The sequence below is a fragment of the Ambystoma mexicanum genome, chromosome 8 (assembly GCF_040938575.1).
Source record: "Ambystoma mexicanum isolate Mex_15411 chromosome 8, UKY_AmexF1_1, whole genome shotgun sequence".
NCBI lineage: Eukaryota > Metazoa > Chordata > Amphibia > Caudata > Ambystomatidae > Ambystoma > Ambystoma mexicanum.
Genome location: NC_090929.1, coordinates 1,425,136,597 through 1,425,163,729, shown reverse-complemented (window position 1 = coordinate 1,425,163,729; position 27,133 = coordinate 1,425,136,597). Strand labels below are relative to the sequence as shown.

Sequence of the window (27,133 nt, the reverse complement as noted above, 5' to 3'; positions counted from 1 at the left end):
TGTTTCTTGTCTCCTTGGTTGATAAACGAAGATTCCCTGCACATCATCATGGATATGAGTGGGCCATTGCTCTGGTCTCACACATGTGGTCCCAGTTAGGCACACACATCGGTAGAAGATGGGACCCTCACTGGTGATGTTGCCTTCGAGCTAGAACTAGTAGGCTGGAAGGTTCTCTGCATCTAGAGGCTTCTTCGCCACTTACTTCTCCGTCTCATGACCATGCCCTGCTTTCCCAAGCCCTCTTTCCTGGTTTACTGCTTTATGGAAAGCAACAGTCTTGTGCCTTAGGAAACCTCTTATATACCTTGTTAGGACGGATTTCCAAAATCCACTCTGGAGATGGATTTTGGGAGGCCATCATATTATGGTGAACAAGAAAGACAATAAAATCTAGCCAAACCCATCAAGGTAGGTATCTGAGCGGCAATGCTTGGAGTCAGTAGGGGTGTGACTGGTCTAGGGCTACAATGAGACACACACATAGAACTCCAATAATTTCAGTTAGACAGAGAACTACACACATATACAATGATTTATTAGGCCTTTAAAATGCACACTAAGCAATGAACCCTTCGGGTAAGTATTATTGCACAACTATCAAACGCATATCTACATCCACAATTGGGGGTTCTGCTTAGAGCCCCACAGTTTACCATGAATACAGTTAAGCAATAGAGTGCATGGCATAAGCAAACGCATTCATTAACTGTCTGCAGTAAAGTCAGTGAAGAGAGAGAAAAACAGTTGATTCGAAACCAGTAAACCAATCCGATGAGCAAATCGGAGCCTAAACACGTATGAGCAGACCTAAAATTAGGTCCCTAACACTTAATAAGTCCAATCCTTAGATACGAGGGGCCTAGTGCCCTAAAGTCACCAGTTCCACAAGTTATACTGTTCAGGTAAGTTTACTATTGGACTAAGCAATGCCAGTGGTTGCAGTTAAGTGTTCCAAAAGTTTAGAAAGGTTCAGGTAAGTGTCTGTCCCAATCCTTCTACACTAGGGAAGGCACAAGAGGCAATCCTTAACCTGTAATACCACCGCTGTAATTCAGGAAATAGAGAGAAAGGGACATGACTTTACACCTTTGTAACCCTATGTAGGAAAGGGTGGGGGAAAAACAGGTATATTAATTTACAGCTCTTACTCTGACTTTCCCAGTGACCACTTTAGGGGTTCCGGAATCTGTTGGGGCCACTTCTGTACTTGTTCCTGTCGAGGGAGGCGCAGGGCTTGCAGGTTCAAAGGTCATTTTTATGTTTATGATCTATGGTTCTAGCGACTAGCCAGTTGGGCACCCTTGGTATGAAAGGAAGAAGACTTCTGCAGAGCAGGCGACCTCAGGAGATCTCCAGGGAGCAACGAATACTGAGTTCAATGGGAGTCTCCATGGCCAGGCGCTGGACGGTGACCTTCGCAAACAAAAGGAGCAGGCCCTGTACGACTTGCGTTGTGTCTAGAAGGCTGTAAGTGCAGGAGCAGACATCTTGTAGCATAAGTTGACTATCCTCCAAATTCCAAGGATGCACTTGAAATGACGACAGCTGGTCAATCCACCGGGTGGGCCAGGGACACTTCGGAAGGCTCAGCAGGCAAGGATCCTCGTGCAAGGGTCCCGACTGGTGGTTCCCACTGGTTCAGTGGTCAAAACACTGATGAGGGCCTTCTTGAGATCAGGGCACAGTAGCAGGGCTTCATCTGGGCTTGGCTGGAGGTGATGCTGGCCAGCTGCAATGGTCGTCCTATACTATTCAGTCAACTGCAGTTCTTTGTAGGGCTCTTGGCTACGATGATTATATGTCGAATGTCTGCAAGCATGCTCCTTTTATCAAAGATTAGATTGGAGTCGCCACTAGGTCGACCAGTGGTAAGGATCTGCACTATTCATACTTGTAGTGGCTATCCAATTTCAGATAGCCACTTGCCAAACATTCTGGCCAGCAGCAGACATTCAGGGACACGAATGTGGACTGGCAACAGACAGTCCCAGCTCCCACATCAGGCCCACATACAGATTGCAACTTTGCCTGGTAAAGGAGAGACTTTGCCCAGGAAAGGGCTTCCCATATATGGCAATTCCAGACCCCAAGGTGAAAATCTTGTGGCATGGCCAGCGTAAAATGCAAAAGTGTATTAGTAAAAAGTCAAAACTACAGTAGAAAAATATCGGCTTCAACCAGTCCATCCTGAACACATTGCAGATATAATGATACACAGTATCCTAACTTCCCTTTAAGGTGATCTGTACTGCTTTAAAAGTACAAGAAACTTGATAAGGGAGATGGGGAAACATAGTCTCCCAGTACTAATAGTCTTAGGGACTGATCATTTCCCCATGAAAATTAGCACAAAGCAAGGGAAGTAAAGCCTAATTCTGTATTTTCCTTTAAAAATCAGGTCAACAGTTGCAAATAAAGCAACATGTAAGGCTTTCCCATAGAGATCTATGAGAGGAAAGCAGCAAAAAGAAAATCTTGCCTAACGCACCTCTTGCTCTCCCAAATTCCTCTCCTTTTGAACCTGCTCGACACTTGGCCAAAGTCTTGTTCCTCCACCCCTCCAAGGCTATCGAGCATTGGGCCTGCCTCGTCATCCTCCTCTCTCCTTGCTGTGGGATATATTGACCCACTCAACAGTATTTCCCTACATCACCAAGCGGCATGTCCTCAAACAGCAAAATGGCTGCGCTGGTTCCTGCGAGCGCTATGACCTCAAAACTGCGTTTTTGCAGCAACAAAAAGATGGCTGCACCTTCTTGCCAAGCACACGGGCAGGATGAAACAAGGGGACGCACACTAAGGGAGTGTGCCAGTGTGTTCTTACCTGTACAAAAGAAATGGAGTGAAAATGCAGCACTGCTTTGCTGAAAGCCCAAGATCTCCATTAAAAAGGAAACTTTGCTGCTGACGCTATTTCCATCTGTTATTCCTTAAATCACTGTGATTAATAAGGCCCTGCCATGCCCAGTATCTCATTGTGCCTCAGCAAAACCAGGCATGATTTCTGAATGACCGGCGCTGTCAAACCAACTCTAAGAGAAATCAACAAGGAACTTCACTTTTACTTGCATAGGAAAACGTGCATTTCTTTACAAATGTATCAAAGCTCAGTAGTTCAAAAGAGACTCCAGCTATCTGAGCCATGTCCGTTTCAATGCATCTGAAAATAACTATGGCTGGGAGGCAATACTGGGAAGTCAGATGGCAAAATCGAATTTGAAAGGAAATGCTAGCAGTTTTCAACACGTGTAAAAATGGGCTTTTGCAAAACTAAAGGAGAAAAATGCCCATTTAAAAAGTAAACTCTTGAATGAAAGCCTGCTTATTTTGCAATGTGAAGGGGTTTTGTTGCTGGTGAAAATACATACATGGGCTATTGTATTTCACAGGTTTGTTTTAATTCAGGACCAAATATCAGAAAATGAAGGTTTTAAACTGCCTTGGCTGGATTTGCAAGCTGTCAAAAACAGGTTATTCCGGTTGGCAGAGTTAAAGCTTACCCCTAGGAAGGGAGCCACACCATAAACCTCCACAACACGAAAGTGATAATTGCTAGCTTGAAAAACTTTGAATGGACCAGGACAAAGAAAGTTCACACGCTCATCAGACATTCGTCTGTGCTCCAGGCTCGGACAATAGAAGTCCTGGAACACTAACCTGTGAAGTGAAGGGGGCCATAAAACCTTCAGGGAACCCCCCCACACCACAAGGGGCTGAAGTGACAGTTGGTGGCAGCTGAAAAAGAAGCACAAATGGTCCAGTGCAAGACAAAGGACTGCCTTTTGCTTCCAAAGACTATTTTCTAAATAAACTTTAAAGACTTTTTATCTCTGCAGCAGGAATTTGTAAACATGTGAACATGTTATAGTTTAAATGATATTTTATGGGCTTTCATTGAAAACTTGGTAGAATTCACTGACACTTTTGGAACGTAAATGGCAAAGTATTGCGGATTACAAGAAAAGCATCCATGTTAAAAATACAAAGTTTTGTACATACTCTCCTTATGATGATCCACACATATGTATAAAGTTATGGAATTTTAGGCCGAATATTTCACACTGAAAATGACCAAAAAAGTATAAAAGGACAAAACGGTGTCTCACAGATTGAAGGGTTGGATGGCTGTGCTCTACATAAAATATGTAACCTGATTGTCATTTATTAAGGTGCCACAACTGTATAAATGTGTAATTTCTGGTATGACAGATTTTTTGCAAAAAGGTCTGTGGGAAGTCTTTTTACATCATAAAATGCAACCTCCTGAACTGAGTCACATCTGAGGGGAGGCAACCAACACTGATTGTCCAAGCCACTTGTTTAGAGGCGGGCTTAGCTAAGCAGGCGCAGCAATGAAGTCTATGATGTCACTATGCATGAGTCCCTGACAAGACTCTAGACGGACACACTTCCTGACGTTCCTGCGCTGCGTTCCTGTTCCATCCATCCATCCAGATTCCAGATCCCAACTACAAGGCCAAAGCATTGCTCACCATATGTCATGACCACTGCTTCCAAGGAGTCAGGACCTACCCAACATCCTTGGAAGCAGGCTCATAACATATACCTTCGGCACCAGCAAGTCCCAATAGGGACCTTTTGGACCTTGTCCTGGCACCGGTGGTGCCAGGCTCATAGCATGGACCCGTCCCAGCACAGGAAGCGCCGGGCTCATAACAAGGGTGAAAGTGCTTGGGTGGGCCTACCTGCAGCAGACCATGCTGCTTACTTACCAGCAAGATGATGTTTCACTCTCTTCTGGCAGGGACTACTTTTCCTTCTGGGTGGGGCAGGCACCACTTCCTGGATCATTGATGCTGGACCCCTTCTGGAAGCAGGAACTCTTTTGCCTGGGTGAGGCTGTGGAAGAAGACACCTAAGCACTCCTATGGACTATTTAAACCACACCCGATTGGTGCAACGTGCTTCGCGTTGTTCTGCATCTGCAGCAGGACGCTCACCGTGTCAGCTCCAGCAAATCTTCAGTTCCGGATCCTGTGAATACGAAAATGACCTGCTGGGAACCAATCTTCAGTCTTCAGCAGCTCCTGCAAAACAAAAGGCACAGGTTAGGCAAAGGCAAAGTTAGCGGTTCAACTTACCCGATCCATCGGCAGCATTCAAGGCGTTTTTTCTGCATTTCTCGTCCGGCATCGGGCCTGCAAAGACAAAGAACATTGGTTAGTAACGCTTAGTTACAAAACTGCTTACCTGTGTTACGCTCGCTCCAACTCTGCTCGCGCTGCATTCCGGCACCTGTAAAGACAAAAGAGACATTAAGGTGCATTCTACAGCCCTAGAGCAGCCTTTCTACTTACGTGCCTTCGTATTCACCATCTTCTTGTTACGCTCTCTGCCACGAACCTGGGGGAGCATCTTTTTCGGCACCGACAGCATCTGAAAAGGAAAAGACATAGACATTAAGGAGATAAGACATTTGAAGAGAGCAATCTAAAGGGAACTTTAATACTTACAAGTCACGCTCGTGCAGCACACGGCGGCATCGCTCTCAACTTACCCTCTGCATTCAAGAGGCTGAACTCATATCCAGTGAAGTAACTGGACCCAGCGCCCCTGCACAAGACGCAGGATGGAGAGCCCAGCATTCACCTATTTAAGGTGAGCACAACAATCGACCAAGTACCACGGGGAGAGAGGGAGAGAGGGGCTTGGAACTTCTCCCAACCTTCCAGCCACTAATACCTTGATTTTCCACTTGCAGACACCTCACCCTTCAGGTCAAACTTTCGGTGAGAAAGGGGCCAAATCCGGGAGCCAAACGAATCCTACGCCTAAAGTTGAAGACGGTTTCACCGCCCAGTCAAGACCCGCGCCTCCGAGGGAACCAGGTGAGCGTTACACCATACTCCAGGGCCCACTGCAAAACCCAAGCAGTGCTGATCCTATTCACAGCAAGGCCTCAATTCTGAAATCCCACTAAAATTCCCAAATAACCAAAGGAGAAACCTGTGGTATTTTTGGGAAGCATCCTGATGCCCCCAACTGCATGTTCGCTGCAATTCTGCCATCCAGCTGATCTCTAGTATCCAGTGACCAGAATTGCCTGTCCAGAAGTGCCATCCGGTGACCAGAACTCCCCAGCTGTTTGCCAGGCGCGCTGCCGTGTGGTGACCAGAACCGTTGATGGTCCAGAGTATAATCGTCACCCCACCCCATAGAAACCCATAGCATATCTTGTCTTCGTCCTTATCTCACTCTCGAAGTCATCGTAGTCTTACCCGGCTAACTTTTTAAAACTGTCAGAATCATTCTTGCAACCCTGCTCTTGATTTCTAGTGCTAGCGCCATCTCTTTAGTAAGTTTGTCTGGTGTAATCCTAAGCCATTAGTCCTCTTTCGAGTGATCAGACTGGTTTCTGCCAGGGTTGGGAGCTGGGGTGGTGGGGTTGAAGTCACAAATCAACCCTGGCTCTTACTGTGTCCATCTTTGGTGGCCTAGCCTGAATACTCTAGTGTAAAGTAAAACTGTTCTTGTCACAACTGATTTCCTTTCCTATTTCACAGCTCCATTTTACTCAAAGCGCACCTTTTTATATCATAACTCGTCCAATTTACCAGCTAGAGACTTAATTTCACTTCTAGAATATCCCTGGGATATACCTCTATATCCCAACCAAAAACCGCACTCCAAGTCAGTGTATTTCACCTGTTTTTTTATTAAAAACCGTTTAGGTAATTTCAGGCGGGAATTGGAAAAATTTAAAAGTTTCCAACGTGTCATTTTGCTGTAATCTGTTTTAAACGTTCCAGTCATTTTCGAACTGTATGCTTTTGGTAATCCATTCTTTGTGATCGTTAGTGTCTTTGCATTGTTGCTTTAGTGAGGAATGTATTTATTTGTTAATTTCCGAGTGTCATTTCATAACATTGCAAGGGGTTTAAAATCCGTTTTTCTCTTACTTTGGGGGGGGGGATCAGATTTGATTTCAGTTTTCTGTTTCTTATTCCTGATTACCTGCTGCTTCTGAATCAGAATTGATTTATTTGTGGGTTGAGGGAAAATTGCAGGGGGAAATTCCACTTTGGATGCCATCTCTCCTAAATCAAAAAGTGCTCCTATTCGGCTGTGCTGTGTATATGTTCCACTAGAAGGTTAAACGCAGTGCATTGCTCACATTCTCATAGTAATTATCACCCCATTGGTGATTGCTGCCCCATATTAAAAATGGTCTGATTTCTTTTAAATTTTAAAATAAATATTGTATTTTACCAACCAGCCTGGTTCATGGTCCATTGTGACCCGGGGTATTTGAAAAGGCGGTGTGATGTGTGGTGTACCATCTCAATATTGAATCTAATATAAAGAGATAAGCATTTCAGTCGTGCTCTGCATACTAGGCCGAGACCAAGGTGTGTGTCGCCTTGAAATCCTTAACATTGCAACCTCCCCAGTGTGTCTTCACCTCTCCTCCCTGATGATCTTTCTTTACTCCTTTGCCCTCCCCTCCCCTTAATGCCTCTTTTTCAAACTCTTGGCTCTTTCCATCAACCTTTTGGCCCCTCCTTGTCTCAACCCTGTGGTCTCCTCTCTCTTCCTTCTAATTTACATCCATCAGTCATCTTCTTGATGTACTCATCCCTTTTGACTAGGCTTTTTCCAACTACCTCTTTACTCTCTCCTCCATCTCAGTTTACATCCAATTGACATCTATGATATGCCTTCCTTCTAACCCCCTCACTCGCCTTTCTACTTTTCCAACCAGCCACTGCTCCCTGCTCTCCTTCCTCCGCTCATCTACTCCTCCCGACCTCACAAAACAGAGGCAAGTAGAAAGGCCTGCCTACATTTAAAAGTAAAATATGAGACTGTGCAGTGTGGTGCTTTCCCACCACCTTTACAACTAAACCTACCCACTGGTCTCACTCCCCTTGCCCATTCAAACATCCTAATACAACTTCTTAAAAGGAGCGCGCCTGACTGCTTTGTTTTATTTAAACATTTCTTTAATATGCAAGTGATATCATCTACACACAGAACAGAGAATGATTTGAAGACTCAATTATCTTGAAGAAAATCAAAATAACACAGGGATGAGTAATGGAGAGGGAAAGAGAAAATATTTATTTAACATCCGGACAGAAGGAAATACCATTATTTAATACGAACAAAAAAAGGCAGGCAAGGAGGACATAGAGCCACAATCACTTGCTGTTTCGTGTGAATTCCTAACTGATTAGTGATGTTTTGGGTGCAATCTAATATTGTATTGGAACTTAATTTATGGCTCTTAACAGGATACGTGAATGGCTATGTTGAAGTGGTGGAGAGTTATGGGGTATGTAATGATGCATGCAGAGTACAACCGCCGTTGAATGTCAAAAGACCTACTATTGTGGCTCGGATCTTAAATTATTAATCATGAGCAGCTTCCATCTGGAAGGCTATTGCACCCCCCTACTGTGGTCTTTGGTGCCTTTTATCTTCAGCACATTTTGCAACTGCTGTTGTTATATTAGGTTGTTGATCATTGAGCAGGAACAGTATTGTCTCAGGATCTCAGGTTAAACTGGCCCTACTATATACGCCTTATTCTCTTAGCATCAAAGTTGAGACAGTGCAGCATCAAATGTTTTAGACATTCTTTCTTTCCAAAAAAGGGCAGCTCTTAGCAGCTGTCATAATGGCTGACATCGTTCACTTGGTTAGGTCCGACATGGCATTGCAAACCATTGTCTTTGCTTCCAGCATTTCTTTATGCTTCCAATCATATGATTGGAGCAGAATTACAGACGTATTATTTTCCTGAACTAAAAGATTTCGTTTTTAGAACGATCATATTTTCATCCTGCATCTCGCAGCAGGTCATATAAACAAAATACGCTTCTGTGTTACTGGCTCGTTTGATGACATAGAGCACAGGTGCAATTATGACTCTCCATTTTAAGCACAGATAATTGCTGAATGAGCAGACAAAAAGTAAAACATATTGCTAATGAAATTAAATTGCAAGTGCGTGAAAGTAGTAAAATGCATCTGACAGTGCGTTAAGAGCTGTGGGGCAGCAAAATATGAAAAGGTGTTACGCTCTGACTGGTCAGTCCTTTAAGTGCATCCCATTTGCTTGCAAAGCAAGAGTGGGCAGGAAGTGCAAGCACATTACAATTCGACAGGGTGTTGTGTTCCTACTCATACATGACATTTTTATCAAGGGTAGCTTTAGCTTGTCATTATTGCACCAAACGTTCAGTCTGTACATCTCTGAAGAAAGCATAGTGATAAACAAATGGTATACGTGTCTGCAGTGGGTTTGCTCCGTTTTTTTAAATAATGTGCTCTGGCATGTATCAAAACTAAATATTAAACTGATTTTTTTTCAAATATGTCATATGTCTCTATTTCCTACCCTTGCTATACAGAAATGTGAACATCTCCCTGGTAAATTTCCATTCATGATTGTAGCTTGAGAACTGTTGATGGTGGTCATAGGTTTATCATAGATATCCCTGCCTTTTTCCCACTGTGCAGGTTTTGTGGTACAGGGGTCCAACGGAGAATATGCCTATCTGACCAGAGAGGAGCGAATAGAGGTGGTCCGCCGAGTCCGCCAGAACGTTCCGAAGACCAAGCTCCTCATGGCCGGCTCAGGATGTGAATGTAAGACACTTTTTAAGTGGGCTATACTCATTAATTCTCCACCTTTGCTTCATCATGCCCTAACCTCCACACTAGCTTTGTCTCACTTTACCTCAACCTAATCTTATTTACTTTGACATAGCTCTTCTCTCCACATTGTTTAGGACTGGACTTAAAATAGTAAATCAGCCCAGTTGAAGGGAGTTTCAGAAGCTGGAACGACAGGATTTAGGCAAGAGGTTATCCAGGATGGTCCATTCTGAAAGATGACCGTATGGAAAAATACTTGCAAAGTGAGGGTGGAAAAGTGGGGAAACAATGTGTAAAGGTGATTGAGATATACTACCAAGACCAAAGACAAAGTTAGACCTTACAGAACGTGAAAGTGGCTTTTCCTTTTGAGGAGATTGTTCCTGCAATGGGTTGGATTTTGGACACCTACAAGTCAAAAACAAGCATTGACAAAGGCAATAGTTTGGGCATTTTTACAGTTACCATCTTCTCTGAGTTGGGGGCACTGGATTGTAGAGGCAGAGAACATTTGGAAAATTGGAACAGCAGAAAGCACATGGGGAATGACTATGGTGCTGAAAGGAAAAGAGCACAGGGAAGGCTATAGTGGAGGAGGCATGAAGAGGAAAGTGGGAGTAGAGAATATAGGAGGGAAGGGTTGCCTCATTGGCAGAAGCGGCTTTATATGTCATGTCAGCATAGCTTGGTGAGGCCTATTGGCCAGTTAAAGGCCTCATTGATGCATCCTTATATGGCCGGGTACTTTCCAAGTGATTGAGAAGGCTCACATACACAAAGCATTGCAGTAGTATCACAGGAGTGGAGGAACAGAGGGAAGGTTACAGGGGTAGGGGTGTCTGGGGTGGGGTATAAGAGGATAGGGGGCAGGAGGAGGAGCCTCGTATAACCATGTTCTACTATCTTATACCTTGATGAAGAATCATTCGAGCTATAGGTACTATCGGAATTGGCTCATATTCTAAAGCTATGCACTTCCCTAGTGGTCCCAGGGTCTGCCAACAATTACACAAAAGTGCCATCAGATGCCCAAGTATTTCTGCAACAGGTGTTGGTATCATATATCCATTACCTACACACTGTAATTAGGGTCTAAAAAGTTCTGTACTCCATTATAGGTCAGCTATTGTCATTGTATGCCTATAATCACTGCCCACGTACTACCCTCAAAAAGTACTCTGACAACATGCAACATATTTCCCGCCAATGTGTTGGGTTGTGCCTTGTGACATTTGTACTCCTGCAATGTCAGAGGTATTGTAACTATGTGGTATATTTCCACATCCAAGGTTCACGGTTTCCTACCAGTTTACACACACCTATATATTCATACACACTCGTGCACCCCCCACACAAAGATGGACACACTTCCAGAAAAGATTTATGGCCGCTTTGTAAACCTAACTCGCACACCTGCCCATGAATGTAAAATAGACGTAAATGTCCAATAACGCACAAACAACCACCCACACACATCTGACAAACATGGGCACCCATGCACTTACAGCCACATAAACATGCATGCATGAAAACAAACCCATGTCTGTTAACTCAGCATGGCCTGGCATATTGGACAGGTGATCAGGTACCATCCATCATACTCCTCCTACTTGGGAGAGCCTAGGTGGTGCTGCACAGTCATAAAGCAGATGGCGGAGGATGATGGCCTAGCAGAAGGGTTAGACTTGATGGCAGAGGATGCCACAGGAGGGTGGGGCAGGAGCAAATGGGGACTAGAGGGGGTTCAAAAATAAAGGGGGACACAGCACTCTGATGGAAGAGGGCTGCAGAGACAGGAGGACATAGTGGTGGCCAGTGAGAAAGCTTTCCTAACATACTAGTTGGGGCACTGCTGTTTAGTTCACACACATACATAGCTGAGCATGACATTACGAACCAGTGATAGGCTCACATCCTCCATGCCCCCTCCTTCCATCGATCAGCCATGCAGAGCCAGGGAAGTTGGTATTAGGAGGAGTCTGCAGCTTCCGATGAGGGAAGTAAGAAGGAGAAAGGAGTTTTAGGGGAGGAGAGAGGCCACTGTGGCTGTTGGCGGCCAGAGGGAATATCTGGGGCACTGGTAAGGGACAGGAGTGGACATCCTGGGAAAGGGGCTGTGAGGAACCTGAGGGCCTCCTCCCACCTACTCCCCTTGGATCTTCCTCTCAGGTGGCCAGGGAAAGGCCATTGCTCTTGGATCACAACCCTGGGGTTGATATGCGAGGCAGGATCACCTGGGTGGAGCGACCTTGGGGAGAGGATGTCTTTAGGTGAGGCATGGTATCCCCTTTCCCATATCAGAATGAATCCTCCCCTCTCTACCTTTGTTGGTGTTTGTCAGTCTTTTCCTCTTTCACACACACAAACTGTCCCACATTCATACTCCTTTAAGACTGGGACGAGGAAGTGGCAACTGGGAGTTATGCACACACCAAGTCATTCACACCACTTTGGTACTGAGACGAGGAAAAGGACTATGGAGTACCATTACAATGAACAATCATGTCTCACTAATAGAATTAACTATGGCCAGGCAAAGGACTTGCAGCTGCAACCAATTGAGAGTCTACAGGTGCATAAAAGGAGAGAACGACAAGAGCGAAAGAGAAACCCGCTTGGGCAGGACGACGCAGTAACCCGATGTGGAGCAGGCTGGAGTGGGGCGGTAAAAAGGGCAGTGAAAAGAACGCTGAACATTGCAGAGGGGTGAGCGAGGTACCAGGACTGAGCGGGGTGACACGCCTGCAGTCGCCAGTGCCGTGTGTCCACATCCGGAGCTGTGGGACAAAGAAGACTCCAGTGTGCCACAGACCGCTGCAGCAAGGTTCGAAGGAGGTGAGTGCTGCTCGCCGGAGCTCCCGACAAAAGACCAGGGGAGTGAGAGAAAGCCAGAGAAGAGAGCGAAGACGCACGGAGGAGCAGCCATACACCAGTGAGAGAAAAAAAGGGAACACTCATACGGGGAAGCTTTCAGGGGTTGAAATTGGGCAGATGGAAATGCTGATCTAATAGAAACTTAAAATAAATGGGTTTGAATACCGAATTTAAGAATATTGAATACCGAACAAGCTGCAAAGTACTTTTGAAATGCAACAAGTATTATTGAATACCGAACTAGAGAAAAGATAAGCAAAGTATATGAAAATACTGCACAAATGAAAAGAAAGTGATGGTATCCCCCTACACGCAGTGAAAACAAGTAATGCGCATTAATGGACAATGTGAAAGTATGAAAAAAGTGAGTCAGTAATGAGCACTTATGAACTAAGTGAAAAGCAAGTGATAAGTACTAATGGACAATATAAAAGAAAGGTGGTGAAAAGGAATAAACACCACGAAGTGAGTTGTGTGAAAGTCAAGTGGTGGCATAGTCAAGAGGATGCCAAGAAGAAGCAGAAGTGAATGTGGACTAATGGCACCGGTTCCGAGAGAAAAACTGTGTTGGCAAGGAGGTCCAAAGGAAAGCCAAGAGCATAACAAAGTGCTAAAGGTTTTTGGTTGCGTGACCTGTAATGGATGGACCGAGTGGTCTAGACAACTGCTTCTATACCGGGTAACCCCTACTTGCAAAGACCAAGGAAAGTCAAGATACAGAAGCTATTTGGGTATAATAAATGTTGGGGAAGGGAACCGCAATGCCTTCTGTAGTTGTTTTGAACTTGGGCAAGGGAACCCTTAGGCCTTGGGGAAGCTGAAGAGTAAGCCATGAGCTGGAAGACGCTTTGAACTTTGTTAAACACTGTTTCTTTTGATGCTGACATCCCTACACATTGTATATCTTTTGTGAGGTCAAGTATAGGATTTGGACAGACTCTTGAGTTGAACTTAATGGCACAGACTATCCTTAGTTTCTTTAGGTAGGGAAATCTCACCTTAGCATAGGGCAAATTAGGCCTTTCTCCATCCTGACATAAAGCAAAATAAAAACTGTTTGTAGAAAAGTGAATGTGTTGTCTGCGTCTTACTTCATTATGCCTTCACAGGGAATACACCAACATCCCCAAATGAGACGCTGCTCTCCAGTTTGTTTTCCCAAACCAGGGTTTTGCGTGGCCTGCAGATGGTCAGCTGTCATCCTCGACTCACTCGCACACTCCTAGCTGGGGAGCATAGAGACTGCAGCAAAAGGCTTTCGTTATCCAGGAATCTAACATCCCCAGATGGCCCACTGCACACACGCTGATGCAACCTACTACTTCCCTATATGGAAGGTTACATTCATTGCTATTAATATGACTACAGTGCTTGTCCAGCTGATCATATTTTTACTTGTAAAGTACATCCACAGTTGGCTAGTGGTAGCCTGTATCACCAGGCATCCAAAACTAATGATGGCACCTTCTAAAGTATGCATTTAGCCTTATGGGTGCATGGAAACCTGAACCTCGTTGATCTAGCAAGGCTTGCATGCTTCATTCTTTTTCGCACCTAAAACAAGGTAGGCTTATGCACCCATGGTATTTCTGTTAGCTTTCCCTCTGGCAAAAATGCAGAACATTGAAAGTGCACTTCCCGAGTAGGTGGACTCGGGAAAATAAATAGTGGGTGGTCAATCAGTACTTATTTATTTTACAAATCTATACAATGTACACCTTGCCACAGGAAGTAGGGCACATCACAATAAACTGAGCGACATAGAGGTTATAATAAATAGATACATGCACAACTGATAACTTGTAGATGCTTTTTGATAAGAGACTGTGCCAGGTCAGCTATATTTCTTTAAGAGTAAGTGAAAAGGTGCGGGCTTTACAGAAAGAAAATAGATCAAGGATTTAGAGGATATCTTTGGGAGGCCAGTTAGATTCTTTGTGAATTTATAGTGTTTGTTTTCCTGCTTTTGCAGATCTACATGATAAAGCTGAATTTACTCCAGATTATTATTGATCTTTCAGGAATGATGATTTTGTTTTCACGTAGGATGGGTGACATACATTCTGCGCTTTTAAGGGAAAAGAATGTCATCCCCTATAACAGTGTTGCTCTTTCGACTCATAGCTCTGGAGGTCACATGTAGAAGTTGAAGAAGGCGGGTGACAAGAGCACTGGATACCCTTATGAGTGGGAGTTGGGGGACCTGCAGGTGTCACTTTTCGCAAATAGTGCTCTTTGAGTCAGTAAAGGTGTGAACAAGATCAGGACTCCATGGCTGAGACTCTTTTGGAAGAACAAAATAGACAGAATTATCCCATGGTGTACCATGTCAAACCCTGCAGAAAGATCTACAAAGGCCAGAGGCCAAGCATCTTCATCTTCTAAAACCTTCAAAACTCAATCCAGTTACCTGTAGAGTGGCATTCTCGTTGGCGCCTTTTGGTGTAAAGCTAGATTGAAAGGAGTTCAGGGGTGACTACTTTTTCAATAGGTTTCCCAGGGCAAGTGATTTAGTGACCAGTTTCAAGTAAGAAAAATGTGTATGGTTCAGGTTGACTTATCTGTGGAGTGGGAGATTTACCTAAATGCCAAGGAGGAAGAAAGAATCCCTTAGGCGTGAGGCGTGGAGCATCTTTAGAGCATCTTTAGAAGGATAGGGATGAAGGCTGGTGCACATTTCATTTGAAAGTGAAGCATGGACGATGCCTTCAGTTTGAGATATGCAGAGGTTTGACAGTAGACCAGGACATAATGCTTGGACAAGAATGAAGGATGTGAGTTAATGTGCTAATGTGTAATTTAATTTTGAATGTTCTCTTTTCTTCTGAGAATAGTGATATTGCTAGAGTCAATTTGTGGCGAGTGCATGAGGGAGGGAGAAGTAGGAGGAAAGATGGGGAAGGTTGTGGGAAGGTTGTGGGAGCATATAGTGTATACCAAAGAAAATAGCATTCGAGGGGATTGGGTCCTCCGACGTATTCCATATCTATGACATGTAATCACCACAACTGTGCTGCTTCAGAAACTTTTTTCGGCGTCTGCGTCCTGCGTCGATGACATCGAGGACCTCCTCCGACGTCCGACGTCATCCAATGTGATGAGTAGGACGCACGACGCCCGTAGCCTCAGTTCCGTTTTTTCCGCGAACGTGTTGCTTCGGTTCACGCCTCGACTCTTTAGAGTTCTGTTCTTCTCGGTTCTTCGAACCTGTTCGTTTTTGTGAAAATCCTTCGTGTGAAGATGTCTTCTACTTCATCTTCGACCCCGCGTCCGGGTTTCAAGAAATGCGGGGAGTGTGGGTCCAAGATGTCGGTGACGGACTCGCACGACGCCTGCCTCTGGTGCCTCGGGGAGGCCCACGACACGGATGACTGTATCGACTGCCAGTCGCTCACGTCCAAAGCCTTACGCGAACGTTGTTGTCGGTAGGTCGGGTGTCCAAGCCCAGGCAGTCGAAGTCTGCGGGGCTTTCGACGGATGATTCGAGGGGTGACTCTCCGCGTCATCGTCGGAAGTCTCGTGGGTCTCCTTCTAGGAGTCGGTCTCGCCACTCCTCAGCCTCTTCGAGGCATTCTCGGAAGCGCCGGCACCGGTCGTCTTCCAGGTCCTCTTCGGGGGACTCTGCCCGGCACGTCGCTTACCCCACCAGCCGTGCAACGCCGGAGGAATGGGCTTCCTTCGGGAAGAAAATGCTGGCGATTCTTGAGTCGCAGGGTACTAAGCCGTCTGCGCCCCCGAGTGGGGTCGGTCGTGAGAGGTCGAGAGACACCGCTCGCAAGAGTGGTCGGCACGAGTCACGGGAGAGGTCCCGTTCGGACAAGGGAACTCGTTCTCGACGTACCCGTTCCAGGTCCCGGTCCTCGACGCGTTCGAGACCGTGTGCACCTGTGAGGTCTTCGAGGAAGACATCGACGTCTGAGGCGTCGAGGGCGTCGACAGGCTTTCTCGAGGCTCCGGCTCCGAGGAAGTCGTCGAAGCCGTCGACGCTCAGGTCGTCGAGGGACACGCTCGAGGCTCCGGCCTTGAGGGCTGTGTCGACGCCGCCGATGCTGGAGGCGCTGCATCTGACGTCGATGCCGATCCACTCGGCGCCGATGCCGGTTCGCTTGACGCCATCAACGCCTTTCGTGTCGGAGGTACCCCGTGGCACGGGAGGACCCCCTAGGAAGGCTCTGGTTAAGAGCAAGCACTCTCGGGTGCCTTCTTTTCGCCACCTGGACTATATTTCAGAGATGGATGAGGATTCTGATGGCCTGGTTCCTAGTCAGGTTCCAGATGAAATTGTCTCGGGCCATAGTCAGTTTGACGATTTGAGACAGTCACTGCATGATGCCAGTGGACTGGACACCTCTCCGGAGGTGGAGTTTTGTAGGCCTGAGCCTGGCTCTCATGCCGATTCCTCGTACCGGCGCCTTATGGCTAGGGTTGCTGAGTACTTAGGATGGTCTGCTCCCCCAGGGGAGTTTGTGCAGGATGATCTGACGGACATCCTTGATGTTGGTCCCCCAACTGATCCAGTACTGCCGTTCCATATGGCTTTACAGAGAAGGGTGGCAGCGGCTTGGACTGCTCCGGAGAGTCTCCCGGCGGTGGGCAGATCCTTGTCGCGAAAATACCGTCCAGCCAGTAGCGACCCCTGCTACTTGACCAGGCACCCCACTCCGGAGAGTTTGGTGGTGCAGGCGGCCACGGCCCCGGCAAAGCAGGCGTCGTACCCTACCATCCCTCCTGATAGGGACGACAAACGTTTTGATGGCTGGGCGAAGAAAGTGTTTTCTTCTGGTGGTATGGCGCTTCAGGCGGCCAACTCCATTTGTGCCTTGTCTCGTTTCACACACACTCTGTGGAACTGTGTTGCGTTAGCGGCTGAACATATTCCCGAAGGGGACGAACGGGATGGTTTCTTTGCTATGGTCCAGGATGGTAAGGATGCCATGTGTGAGTCCGTTCAGTCGGGTTTGGACTTAGCTGAATGCGTCAGTAGGTCCATGGCGGCGAGCACCGTGATACGCAGGTTTGCGTGGTTGCGGAAGTCGGGGTTTGCTTCTGATGTGCAGTCTCGGCTCCTCAACATGCCCTTTTACGGTGTACACCTTTTTGGCAGCAAGGCTGACTAGAGCCTTGAGAGGTTGCAGACCTCGAAAGCTGCAGCGAAGTCGTTGGGCGCTGCAGTTCGCCAACCTCCGCCTTTTCGTCCTAGGGGACAGCAGTGGAGGGGTGGTTCCTTTCGCTATTACTCGTCCTTCAGTAAAGCGAGAGGAGCTGGCAGTCAAAGAGGCCAACGCAGGGGTACCAGAGGTGGACGACAGGGTACCCGTGGTGCCAAGGCCGCTCGGGCAGTTGCCTCTTTGCCCTCAGGTAACGCCGCGGCCGCTCCCACTCAGTCATGAGGCCATGTCCCATGGTTCGCTGGTTGGGGGAAGGCTGGCGCAACATCTTGTAGAGTGGCATTCCATTACTTCAGATGTGTGGGTTCTGGAGATCATAACCCACGGCTACTGTCTTCCCTTTCGGCACAGGCCTCGCGACAATCCACCGGGGAACCTCTCTTTGCAGAGTCCGGATCCGCTCCTTGCGCAGGAAATTCAAGCCCTGCTGGAGAAAGGCGCCATAGAACTGGTGCCTGTAGCGGAGAAGAACAAGGGATGGTATTCCCCTTATTTTTTGATTTCGAAGAAAGACGGGGGAGTGAGACCCATCAAGGACTTGCGCGGTTTGAACAAACTCCTCAGGAAGGACAAGTTCAAGATGGTTACTCTCTCTCAAGTCCTCCAGGCCCTTCAGCTTCAGGACTGGTTGGTGTCACTCGACCTCAAGGATGCTTACTTCCATGTGCCGATCCATCCCAAGCACAAGAAGTGCCTGAGGTTCGCGGTTGGTGACTCGCACAATCAGTTTCGGGTCCTGCCGTTCAGATTGACCTCCGCCCGAGGGTTTTCACCAAGCTCATGGTGGTGGTGACAGCGCATCTCAGGCAAGGGGGGATTCACGTCTACCCCTACCTGGACGATTGGTTGATCAGGGGGAGCTCTCCCGAGCAAGTCCTGGATCATCTGTCCGTCACCTGCCGCTCCCTTCACAGGCTGGGCTTCTCCCTCAATTTAAAGAAGTCCCATTTGACGCCAACACAGCGGCTCCAGTACATCGGAGCAGTGCTCGACACTTCCCTGGGGCAGTGTTTCCCTCCCCAGGTGAGGGCTCTTCACATTCAGCAGATGGTGCACAAGTTTCAGCATGCCCAGACGCTCCCAGCGTTCGAGTTCTTGAGGTTGCTCGGCCTCATGGCATCCTGCATTCTTCTGGTGCCAGAGGCTCGCCTGCGGATGAGATCTTTGCAGTGGGCGCTCAAGACGCAATGGTCGCAGTCCTCCGGCAGGATGTCGGACCCGGTCCAGGTGCCGCCCTCGGTCGCCCGGGACCTTCTGTGGTGGGCCGTCGAAGGCAACTTGATGAAGGGGGGCTCCATTTTGGCTTCCCTGGCCGGAGGTGACGATCGTGACGGATGCATCCCTCACGGGTTGGGGAGCTCATGCCAACGGGCTGACAGTCAGCGGTCGTTGGTCTCCGTCGGAGTCCAGACTCCATATCAATCTGTTGGAGCTGAGGGCCGTCGGGCTAGCCCTGAAGGCTTTTCTGCCGACTGTGCGAGGAAAGAGTGTCCTGTTCCTGACGGACAACACAGTGGCCATGCACTACCTCAACACAAAGGGGGGGGCAGGGTCACTTCCTCTGTGCAGGGAGGCGATGCAGCTCGAGTTCTGGGCCATCCAGCAGGAAGTTTCGATCTCGGCAGTTCATCTGGCCGGAGGCGAAAACGTGATGGCGGACGCTCTGAGCAGGCACAGCACGATATCTCACGAGTGGGAGTTGGCTCAGGAGATTCTCCTGGAGATCTTCGCCCTTTGGGGGACCCCTCAAGTGGATCTCTTCGCCTCCAGTGTCAACCGGAAGTGCGAAAGGTTTTGCTCGCGGGAATTTCCTCCAAAAGGAGCCTTAGGAGACGCGTTCGTGGTGGAGTGGTCGTTCCCACTGCTGTACGTGTTTCCTCCAGTCCCCATCATCCTGCTAGTGCTGCGGAGGTTACGGAAGTTCGGTTCCCGGATGATCCTCATTGCTCCGGCGTGGGCTCGGAGGACGTGGTACCCGGACCTTCTCGACTTGTCCATCTGCCCTCCACGTCGTCTTCCCTACCGAGACGATCTGCTCTCACGGGAGGGGGGTCAGGTTCTCCATCCAGAGGTCGGATCCCTCAACCTTCACGCTTGGCTTCTGAAAGGTTGAGGTATAGGGATTGGGACCTCCCTGAGGACGTGATGGAGTTGTTGCTTTCGGCCCGAAGGCCAGCAACAAAGTCTCTGTACCGTTGCCGTTGGCGTAAATTCTGCGACTGGTGCAGAGTTCAGAATGTGGATCCTTTTGCATGTGACATCCCCATGGTTCTGTCCTTTTTACTTTCTTTGGCCCACAGGGGCTTGCAAGTGGGTACCATTAAAGGTTACCTGGCGGCGCTGTCCATCTTTAAGCGCTCGTCTGAAGAGTGTTCTTACTTTAAAATCCCTTTAATTTCACAGTTTCTGAAAGGGCTCACTAATGTGTTCCCTCCGTCGCCTTTCCTGGTGCCTGGTTGGGATTTAAACCTTGTTCTTAAGTTTCTTATGGGTGCTCCGTTTGAGCCTTTACCTTCTTGCCCTTTGAGGCTGTTAACTCTGAAAACTGTGTTTTTAGTTGCGGTTACTTCCGCTCGCAGAGTGAGTGAGTTACAGGCACTTTCAGTTAAGCCACCCTTCACTGTATTTCACAAGGACAGGGTTGTCCTTAGAGTTCGTACTTCTTTTCTTCCGAAGGTAGTGTCGGAATTTCATTTGGCCCAGAAGGTGGTTGTTCCGGCATTCTATCCTCCTCCGCATCCTGGTAAGGAAGAGGAGAGGCTCCATAGGTTTGATCCTAGGAGAGCTTTAAGCTTTTATGTTTCACGCATGTCCCGGGTCAGAGTGGACGATCAACTCTTTATTGGTTACGCTGGAAAGCGTTTGGGGCAAGCTGTGACGAAACAGACTTTGTCTCGCTGGATTATTTTAGCCATCTCGGAGTGTTACCGCTTGGCAGGTAAGGACCCACCGGCTGCTTGCGAGCCCATTCTACCAGGGGTGTGGCTGCATCTACTGCCCTGCAGAGGGGTGTTCCTATTCGCAACATCTGTGATGCAGCCACCTGGGCTTCAGTACATACATTTGTACGTCACTATTCCTTCGACTCCATCCGAGGACAGGATCTGGCCTTTGGCAAGGCGGTCCTTTGCTCTGCTATTTGATTGGCTATTCTAAATTTTGATTCTAAATTCTTTGCCTCCTCCTTGCTCTGGTACTGCTTTGGGAGTCTGTCATAGATATGGAATACGTCGGAGGACCCAATCCCCTCGAAGAACAAGTTACTTTCTTACCTGGTAACGTTCTTTCGATGGGATGGTCCGACGACGTATTCCATATCGCTCCCGCCCTGCCTTCCCCGCTGCAGAATTTCTTTTGCGATTGCAGCTTACGTTCCGCAAGGCTTTGTGTCTGACTGGCAGTTGACTAATGTCACACGTTCTGGGGGAAAAAACTACAACTGAGGCTACGGGCGTCGTGCGTCCTAGTTATCACATCAGATGACGTCGGAGGAGGTCCTCGACGACGGCGCATCGACGTCATCGACGCAGGACGCAGACGCCGAAAAAAGTTTCCGAAGCAGCACAGCTGTGGTGATTACATGTCATAGATATGGAATACATCGTCGGACCATCCCATTGAAAGAACGTTACCAGGTAAGAAAGTAACTTGTTCTTCTGAGCCGACTATAAGCTGACAAAATATGTGCCTGGAGTAGCACGACTTGTATTTTGACAGCACGGGTTTGCATCATTTTCATTTGGTTTAATGGGACTCTGAAGCCAATTGCTAATTTTGTTTTTATCCATATTTTCCCCGCTCTTCTGATGTATCCCTTGTTTTCAGATAATTTATCCATACCCCAGGGGGTTGTTTCTTTAGTCTAATGGAGGTCGCCTTGAATAAGAGATGATCTGCTAATTGAATCAAGTACCCTCCAATTGACAAGTTCTAGAAGGTGTTTACCACTTTTGGAAGATGCAGCCCATTGTCCATCTGGTTCTGTGAAAGGTGTTCCCAATTAATGTTTTCTAATTGCATTTTGAGTATTTGTGAAGGTTTTGTTTGGTTCACACTTTTATTTTCATTCATTTATTTGGTGATTTGTAACAGGCATGTACCGGCAAAATGTTAGAATGCCAACAGTATAAAGTGCAGGCGGGGAGAGGGAAGAATAAATATTCAGAGAGGACAGCGGAGTGTGACAGAAGAGTATTCTGGACTCTTAAGGAAGAAGGAGGATTGTGAAATGACCCGACCAGAGAAGCCGCATTTTTAGCTTATGAGTAGAAGGTATCATTCGCAAAAGGTTGCGAGGGTGACATAAGGGTAACTCTTAAGGTGAAGTGTAGGTGGTGGAAGGGCAACTTTCTACTCTTGAGAAAGGAAGTACGAGAGTTGTGAAAGGTGCAATGAAATGGGCTGACCGTGATTAACTTTTTCTGAGCCAGAACTCACTCGGGAAGCACACGTTTCTTAACTTGTGTAGGAGGTGGGTGCGATTTGCAAAAGGATGCGAGTAGACCGGATATTTGTCAGGGCTGCCATTATGGTGGTGTTCAAGGTGTTTCCATTGGATGATAAAGTCGCAGAGGAATATATTTGATGAGAATTGTAACACCATAGAGCACATTAGATCGTTGATGTATTCACAGAATAATAGTTTGTTTCCTTAGGGTGATAGCTATTGTGTTACCCCTTAGAGTGTGATGGTAGGTTGAAAGGCAATTACACACGTTATTAAATTGGGCGGACAGCCACAAAGTGGTTCTAAGAGCATTTGTAGATTAAAGTGGGCTCTCCTCCTGTCCTATTGGCTCTGCTTTGTGGATTAGAGGATAATCATCAGGGACAAGAATGTTAATCATTGTGGTAGAAGCTGTCTTCAGTATGGTGTATGTCATTTGTCTTTGGTGCTTCCGACAAATATTTGTTTTTCTTCTGAGGGGACACCAAGTAACTCATGTATCCATTTCCCTGTTGTCTTTATTGCCATAGGTCATCGGGAAGATCGGAAAATACAGAACAACACTCATCGTATTGTTCCAACATGAGCTTATCGTTCTTAGTTTTTAGATAATTTACAGACGTCTCTAGAATCCCAATGAAACATTCTCTAGAATGAGGCCTCCTTTCATACTGTAGCATCTGTTAATGTGCCTAGTTCCCAAGATAATGTCGCCATTGCCCTTCTGTATGTAGGCCATTTAAGTGTCATCAGTGATGCAAAGCTGCAAGAGCCGAGACCATGGCGTTTTGGTGGACCATTTCAACAGTCCCCAGAAAATGATGTTTGATTAACCTATTTAAGTAAGTCTGGCATGACTTTCTGAAATGAATACTTGGATAACAGGTGTCAGCAACTGCCTCGGACAATGTTTAGCACCAAGCTGCTCTGTGTAATCGGTGCCCATTGCTTGACATAGTTAAACACATTAATGTCAAGATTGTTTACGTTAATATCAAGATTGTTCACACTATTTCATAATGTAAGCATCATTTGTCTTGTGTTCCCCGCAATCCCAAGCTACACAAGCCACCATTGAGATGACGATCAGCATGGCCAATGCAGGAGTGGATGCCGTGCTAGTGGTTACACCGTGCTATTACAGAGGGAGAATGACGAGTGCTGCTCTTATCCATCATTATACAAAGGTAATGTCTTCTTAAATGAATGTTGTGTTTAAACACAACAAGGCTCTGCTGTTTAGATTTCTCACTGCTAAAGTCGCCATGTCGTAAAAGATTCAGCAATGTCACCTGTGGTGCAGTTTGCAAAGAGACAGCAGCCTCATAGGGTTGAGACTGGTGGAACTGCAGAGAGGATACAAGTGTACTTGTCAACCATGGTTCAATCGGTTGGTTCTTCTCCATGCTTGGGCCAGTCTTGGAAAAAGCAGCTAAAGGAAATAATCTGAATACTTACCATATTACTGCTTCTATTTAGGGGAGACTTAGAGGAAGGAGAGGTACCTGTAAAGTAAGTGGAGGGACCTGCCACCTGTCTGCAAATGAAGTCCTTCTCTGCTCCCCTGATGTGGTTATGCACGTTTTTTCATATCTTTCATTGTATTCCTGTTTTTGTCTTGTGGATTATTAGTATATTCAAAGCAAGTATAGAAAAGAGCAGCTAATGTGTCAAAATCCCTAATCCACAATAAAAGAATTAGACAAACTCAAGAAGAAACTAGCCAAAGTAGAAATCAATTTTACACAATATCCTACGCATTAACCAGAGAGTCACCACAGTACAGCAAAAAATAATGGATCTGTTAAAGGCTGTACCTTAGCCTATCACAGACTTTGGGCCTCATCACGACTTCGGCGGTAGGGCCGGCGCTATTAGCGCGGGGGCTATTAGCGCGACCGCCATAGACCGAGTTTGGCGGACTTGGAAGTCCCCATTCCCCATTGAGCCCATTTGGGAATGCCCCACTCCCCATTGGGCTCAATGGGGAAATTTCGCGCTCATACCGCCGGCGGATTTCCCGCCAGCGATATGAGCGCGAATTTTCGGCGGATTTCACACCAGCTCAGAGCTGGGTTGAAATCTGCCGAAGCCCTGATTCGGCGGACCCTTAAATCCGGCTGTAATAGCGCTACCGCCAGATTTAAGGGTTACCGCCGAAGTCGTGATGAGGCCCTTTGTGTTTAATCTTAGAGGCTGTGGAACCTGTAGTGCTTTAGGGGCATCAGAGAAGAACGGGGTGCATGGGCAAGAATTCACCATGTCATTTGTTAGCTAAAAAGCTCAATAAGTCCATGAAATCCAACAGAAAAGGGGGAGCTAATGAGAGGGAATACAAAAGGGCACTAGATGTAGGGCATATCCACCTGTTTACTTCCAGCTTACCCACTACTCACCTGGTGACGACATTGAACTGGCCAGGGACTTTGAATATTAAAGAAGATGAGCACAACACAGCAGGTCACTGGCACAAAAGAACCCCTCTCCCCCACCCCCGGTGTGTTCTTGGTGTGCTCTTAGCTCAGTGATTTGGGTGCCTCACAGAGATGCCATGGTATTAAGATCATTAAGAATTTGAAAACTGTCAGCCGCCTGCAGGCAAGAAATCCTGATTGACACATGCTAGGTTGGCTCCCCCACTCGCCAAGATGGGCAAGATGAGTCTGGGAGATAAATTGTGGGGAGGGTACAGCATATGGGCACATAGCGCATGAAACACATCAAGATGGGAAATAGTTAAATCCTGGTGAACATGTGCTGTCCTGCTGCGACTAGTTGAAACCCCTTCTGATGTCAGTAGCGCATGTTGAACATACAAAACAAGTAGAGAGGGACACTGTTTTAGGTCTCTTCCTACCCATAAATAGAAGAATCAAGAGCAGTGTTTGGGTGCAACTGATCCAAAAGGCTTGGGGCTGTCACGCCAAGGGACATGCAGGGAGATTAAAACCATGAAAGAAACTCATCCGCAGCTTACACATTGCCTCATCCGTAGCATACACAACAATGCTTATTAATGCTGAGAGACACTTCTTATCCTCAGAGAGCTGCCTCACAATTGCCAGAGCAACAGTTGACTCAAGACTTGTCTACTGCAACGGACTCTTCGCAGGGACCTCAGAACACGACATTAGGAAGATGCAGGTCATCCAAAACAAGAGCGGCCTGGAACATTCCTAAACTTTAACACATCAGTGCAGCAAGAAGAAAGGCACATTGGCTCACCATCCATGAGAGGATTCGATTCAAGACACTATCCATTACACACAGATGCCGGAAGACCCCCCCCACCTCTCGCAGAACGTTACGAGAACTGCCTCTTAGACCCACAAGACTGGCCTATACTTACCGCCTCATCCAGCTCAAATTCAAACGGCAAAAAAGCGGGAGGCACAAGCTTCCCCACCATCGCAGCTAACAATTGAACTTACTGCCTTCAGCCTTGCGAGCTGAAGTCTCCTATTGGGCCTTCCAAAAATTACGAAATCACTGCTGTTTACTTAACTTTGTCCCCTGTTCTATGCTGTTCATGCAATACCGTAGGCTGTAATATGTAATCTCTTACAACACAAAATCTTGTTTTATTTCGTTCTCTCCCCAAGTGTAACTGGTCATGAAAAAGCACCTTGATGCCTGAGGACTTAGTGCGCTGTACAAATGTAAAACTAAATAAACTGCTCATGCATGTATGAAATTGAGATGATTCCACTAAAAAACGAGAGGGGCATGTCAAAGGCCCCTCCCTGATCTGGGGAAACATGTAGTGGGGAAAACGAGGGAACCGGTTGCCACCCTAAATCAGCAGATGATAAGCCCAGAGCCGATATGGGGAGGATGCCATGGTAACCCTTGCATATACCCCCTCCTCGGGCAGTGGAGTCACATGGATAACCACAAAACTCCTAATGGGTAATCAAGCCTGTTGGGAGCCTTTCAAGACAACCCTGAGTTACTGGCAAGCTCAATCCACCTATATACCCAACCGAGGCATCCCAGTGATGGGAGTCCCAACCTTTTCGTAAACCCTGATTCTAGTAATGATATCCCTTTAAAGTAATCTAGGAGCGGGAGCCACAACGAGCTTGCAGTACCTACATGCTCAGCTCCCTTTGCAGTGGTGAAGTAAACGCTCTTAAATCTACCAAGAGAAAGAAGGGGGCCTGAGCCAGGGCAAGACGTCTAAGGGGCATAAGGCCCATCCCTATGACCTAAATAGGAAGAGGGTGTTAAGTACTCCAAGGCAGCTGATATGGTTCTTGAAGCTGCAGTCCATCAGACACTAGAGACCCACCTATGCCCAGAGAAATATGACTTCCCCACCTCCCCCCCCCACGTTCCCTATACCAAGCGTGAATAGCTGAGAGTTCCCATATTCTAGACCGAGAAAGGCTGAAAGGCAAGGCCAAGGTGTAGTAGGCAGGATGAGGACCAAGTATGAGGAGGGAATAGCCAATCCTTAATACCACACCAAAGCTGGTAGATATTCCCAGAGTCAGAGCCCATCAGCCAATCCCCATCGCAGCTACGACACCCAAGTCACCTTACACCAGGGAGAAGCTGGAAGGCAGGGAAAAAAAATTAAAATCGCAAGTTGGAGGCAGGAGCTTTGAGTGAAGAACCTGTTTGGAGCCAGATGGCAGAAGGAATAGAAGAAATGGGCGCTAGAGCTCAAACTGCCCCTTAAGCAAGAGCCGGGTAACTGGAGGAGAGACCCAAAAGCCAACGCAATAGCAGGCCAGTAGGGTCAGAGGGGTGACCACGTAGGGTGAATATCAGGAGGTGTATGGTGAACATCAGAACTGGTATCAGGATATTAAGAAGACGACCGAGATGGCTCTGAAAATTTGAAAGACGGTGATTTTGAGGAAGCAGAAAGTGTTTATCAGGAGGTATAAGCTGAATATCAGGAAAAGGCTGTGAAGCTAAGGCGATGGTTGCTAGTGGTATTGAGAGCTTGGGAGAGAGTATCAGGAGTGGGAATGTGAACATCAGGAGCTGACAGCAGCTGATCAGGAGA

General features: G+C 47.1%; 1 protein-coding gene across 1 annotated transcript in view; it reads left to right on the top strand.

Moving 5' to 3' along the window:
• HOGA1 (4-hydroxy-2-oxoglutarate aldolase 1) overlaps positions 1-27,133 on the top strand; it is a 283,527-nt gene that overhangs the window by 116,485 nt on the left and 139,909 nt on the right. Inside the window, exons 2-3 of the mRNA XM_069611569.1 lie at positions 9,490-9,618; positions 23,176-23,303. Of these exons, the coding sequence (XP_069467670.1) occupies positions 9,490-9,618; positions 23,176-23,303 (257 nt within the window). The remainder of the gene's footprint in view (positions 1-9,489; positions 9,619-23,175; positions 23,304-27,133) is intronic.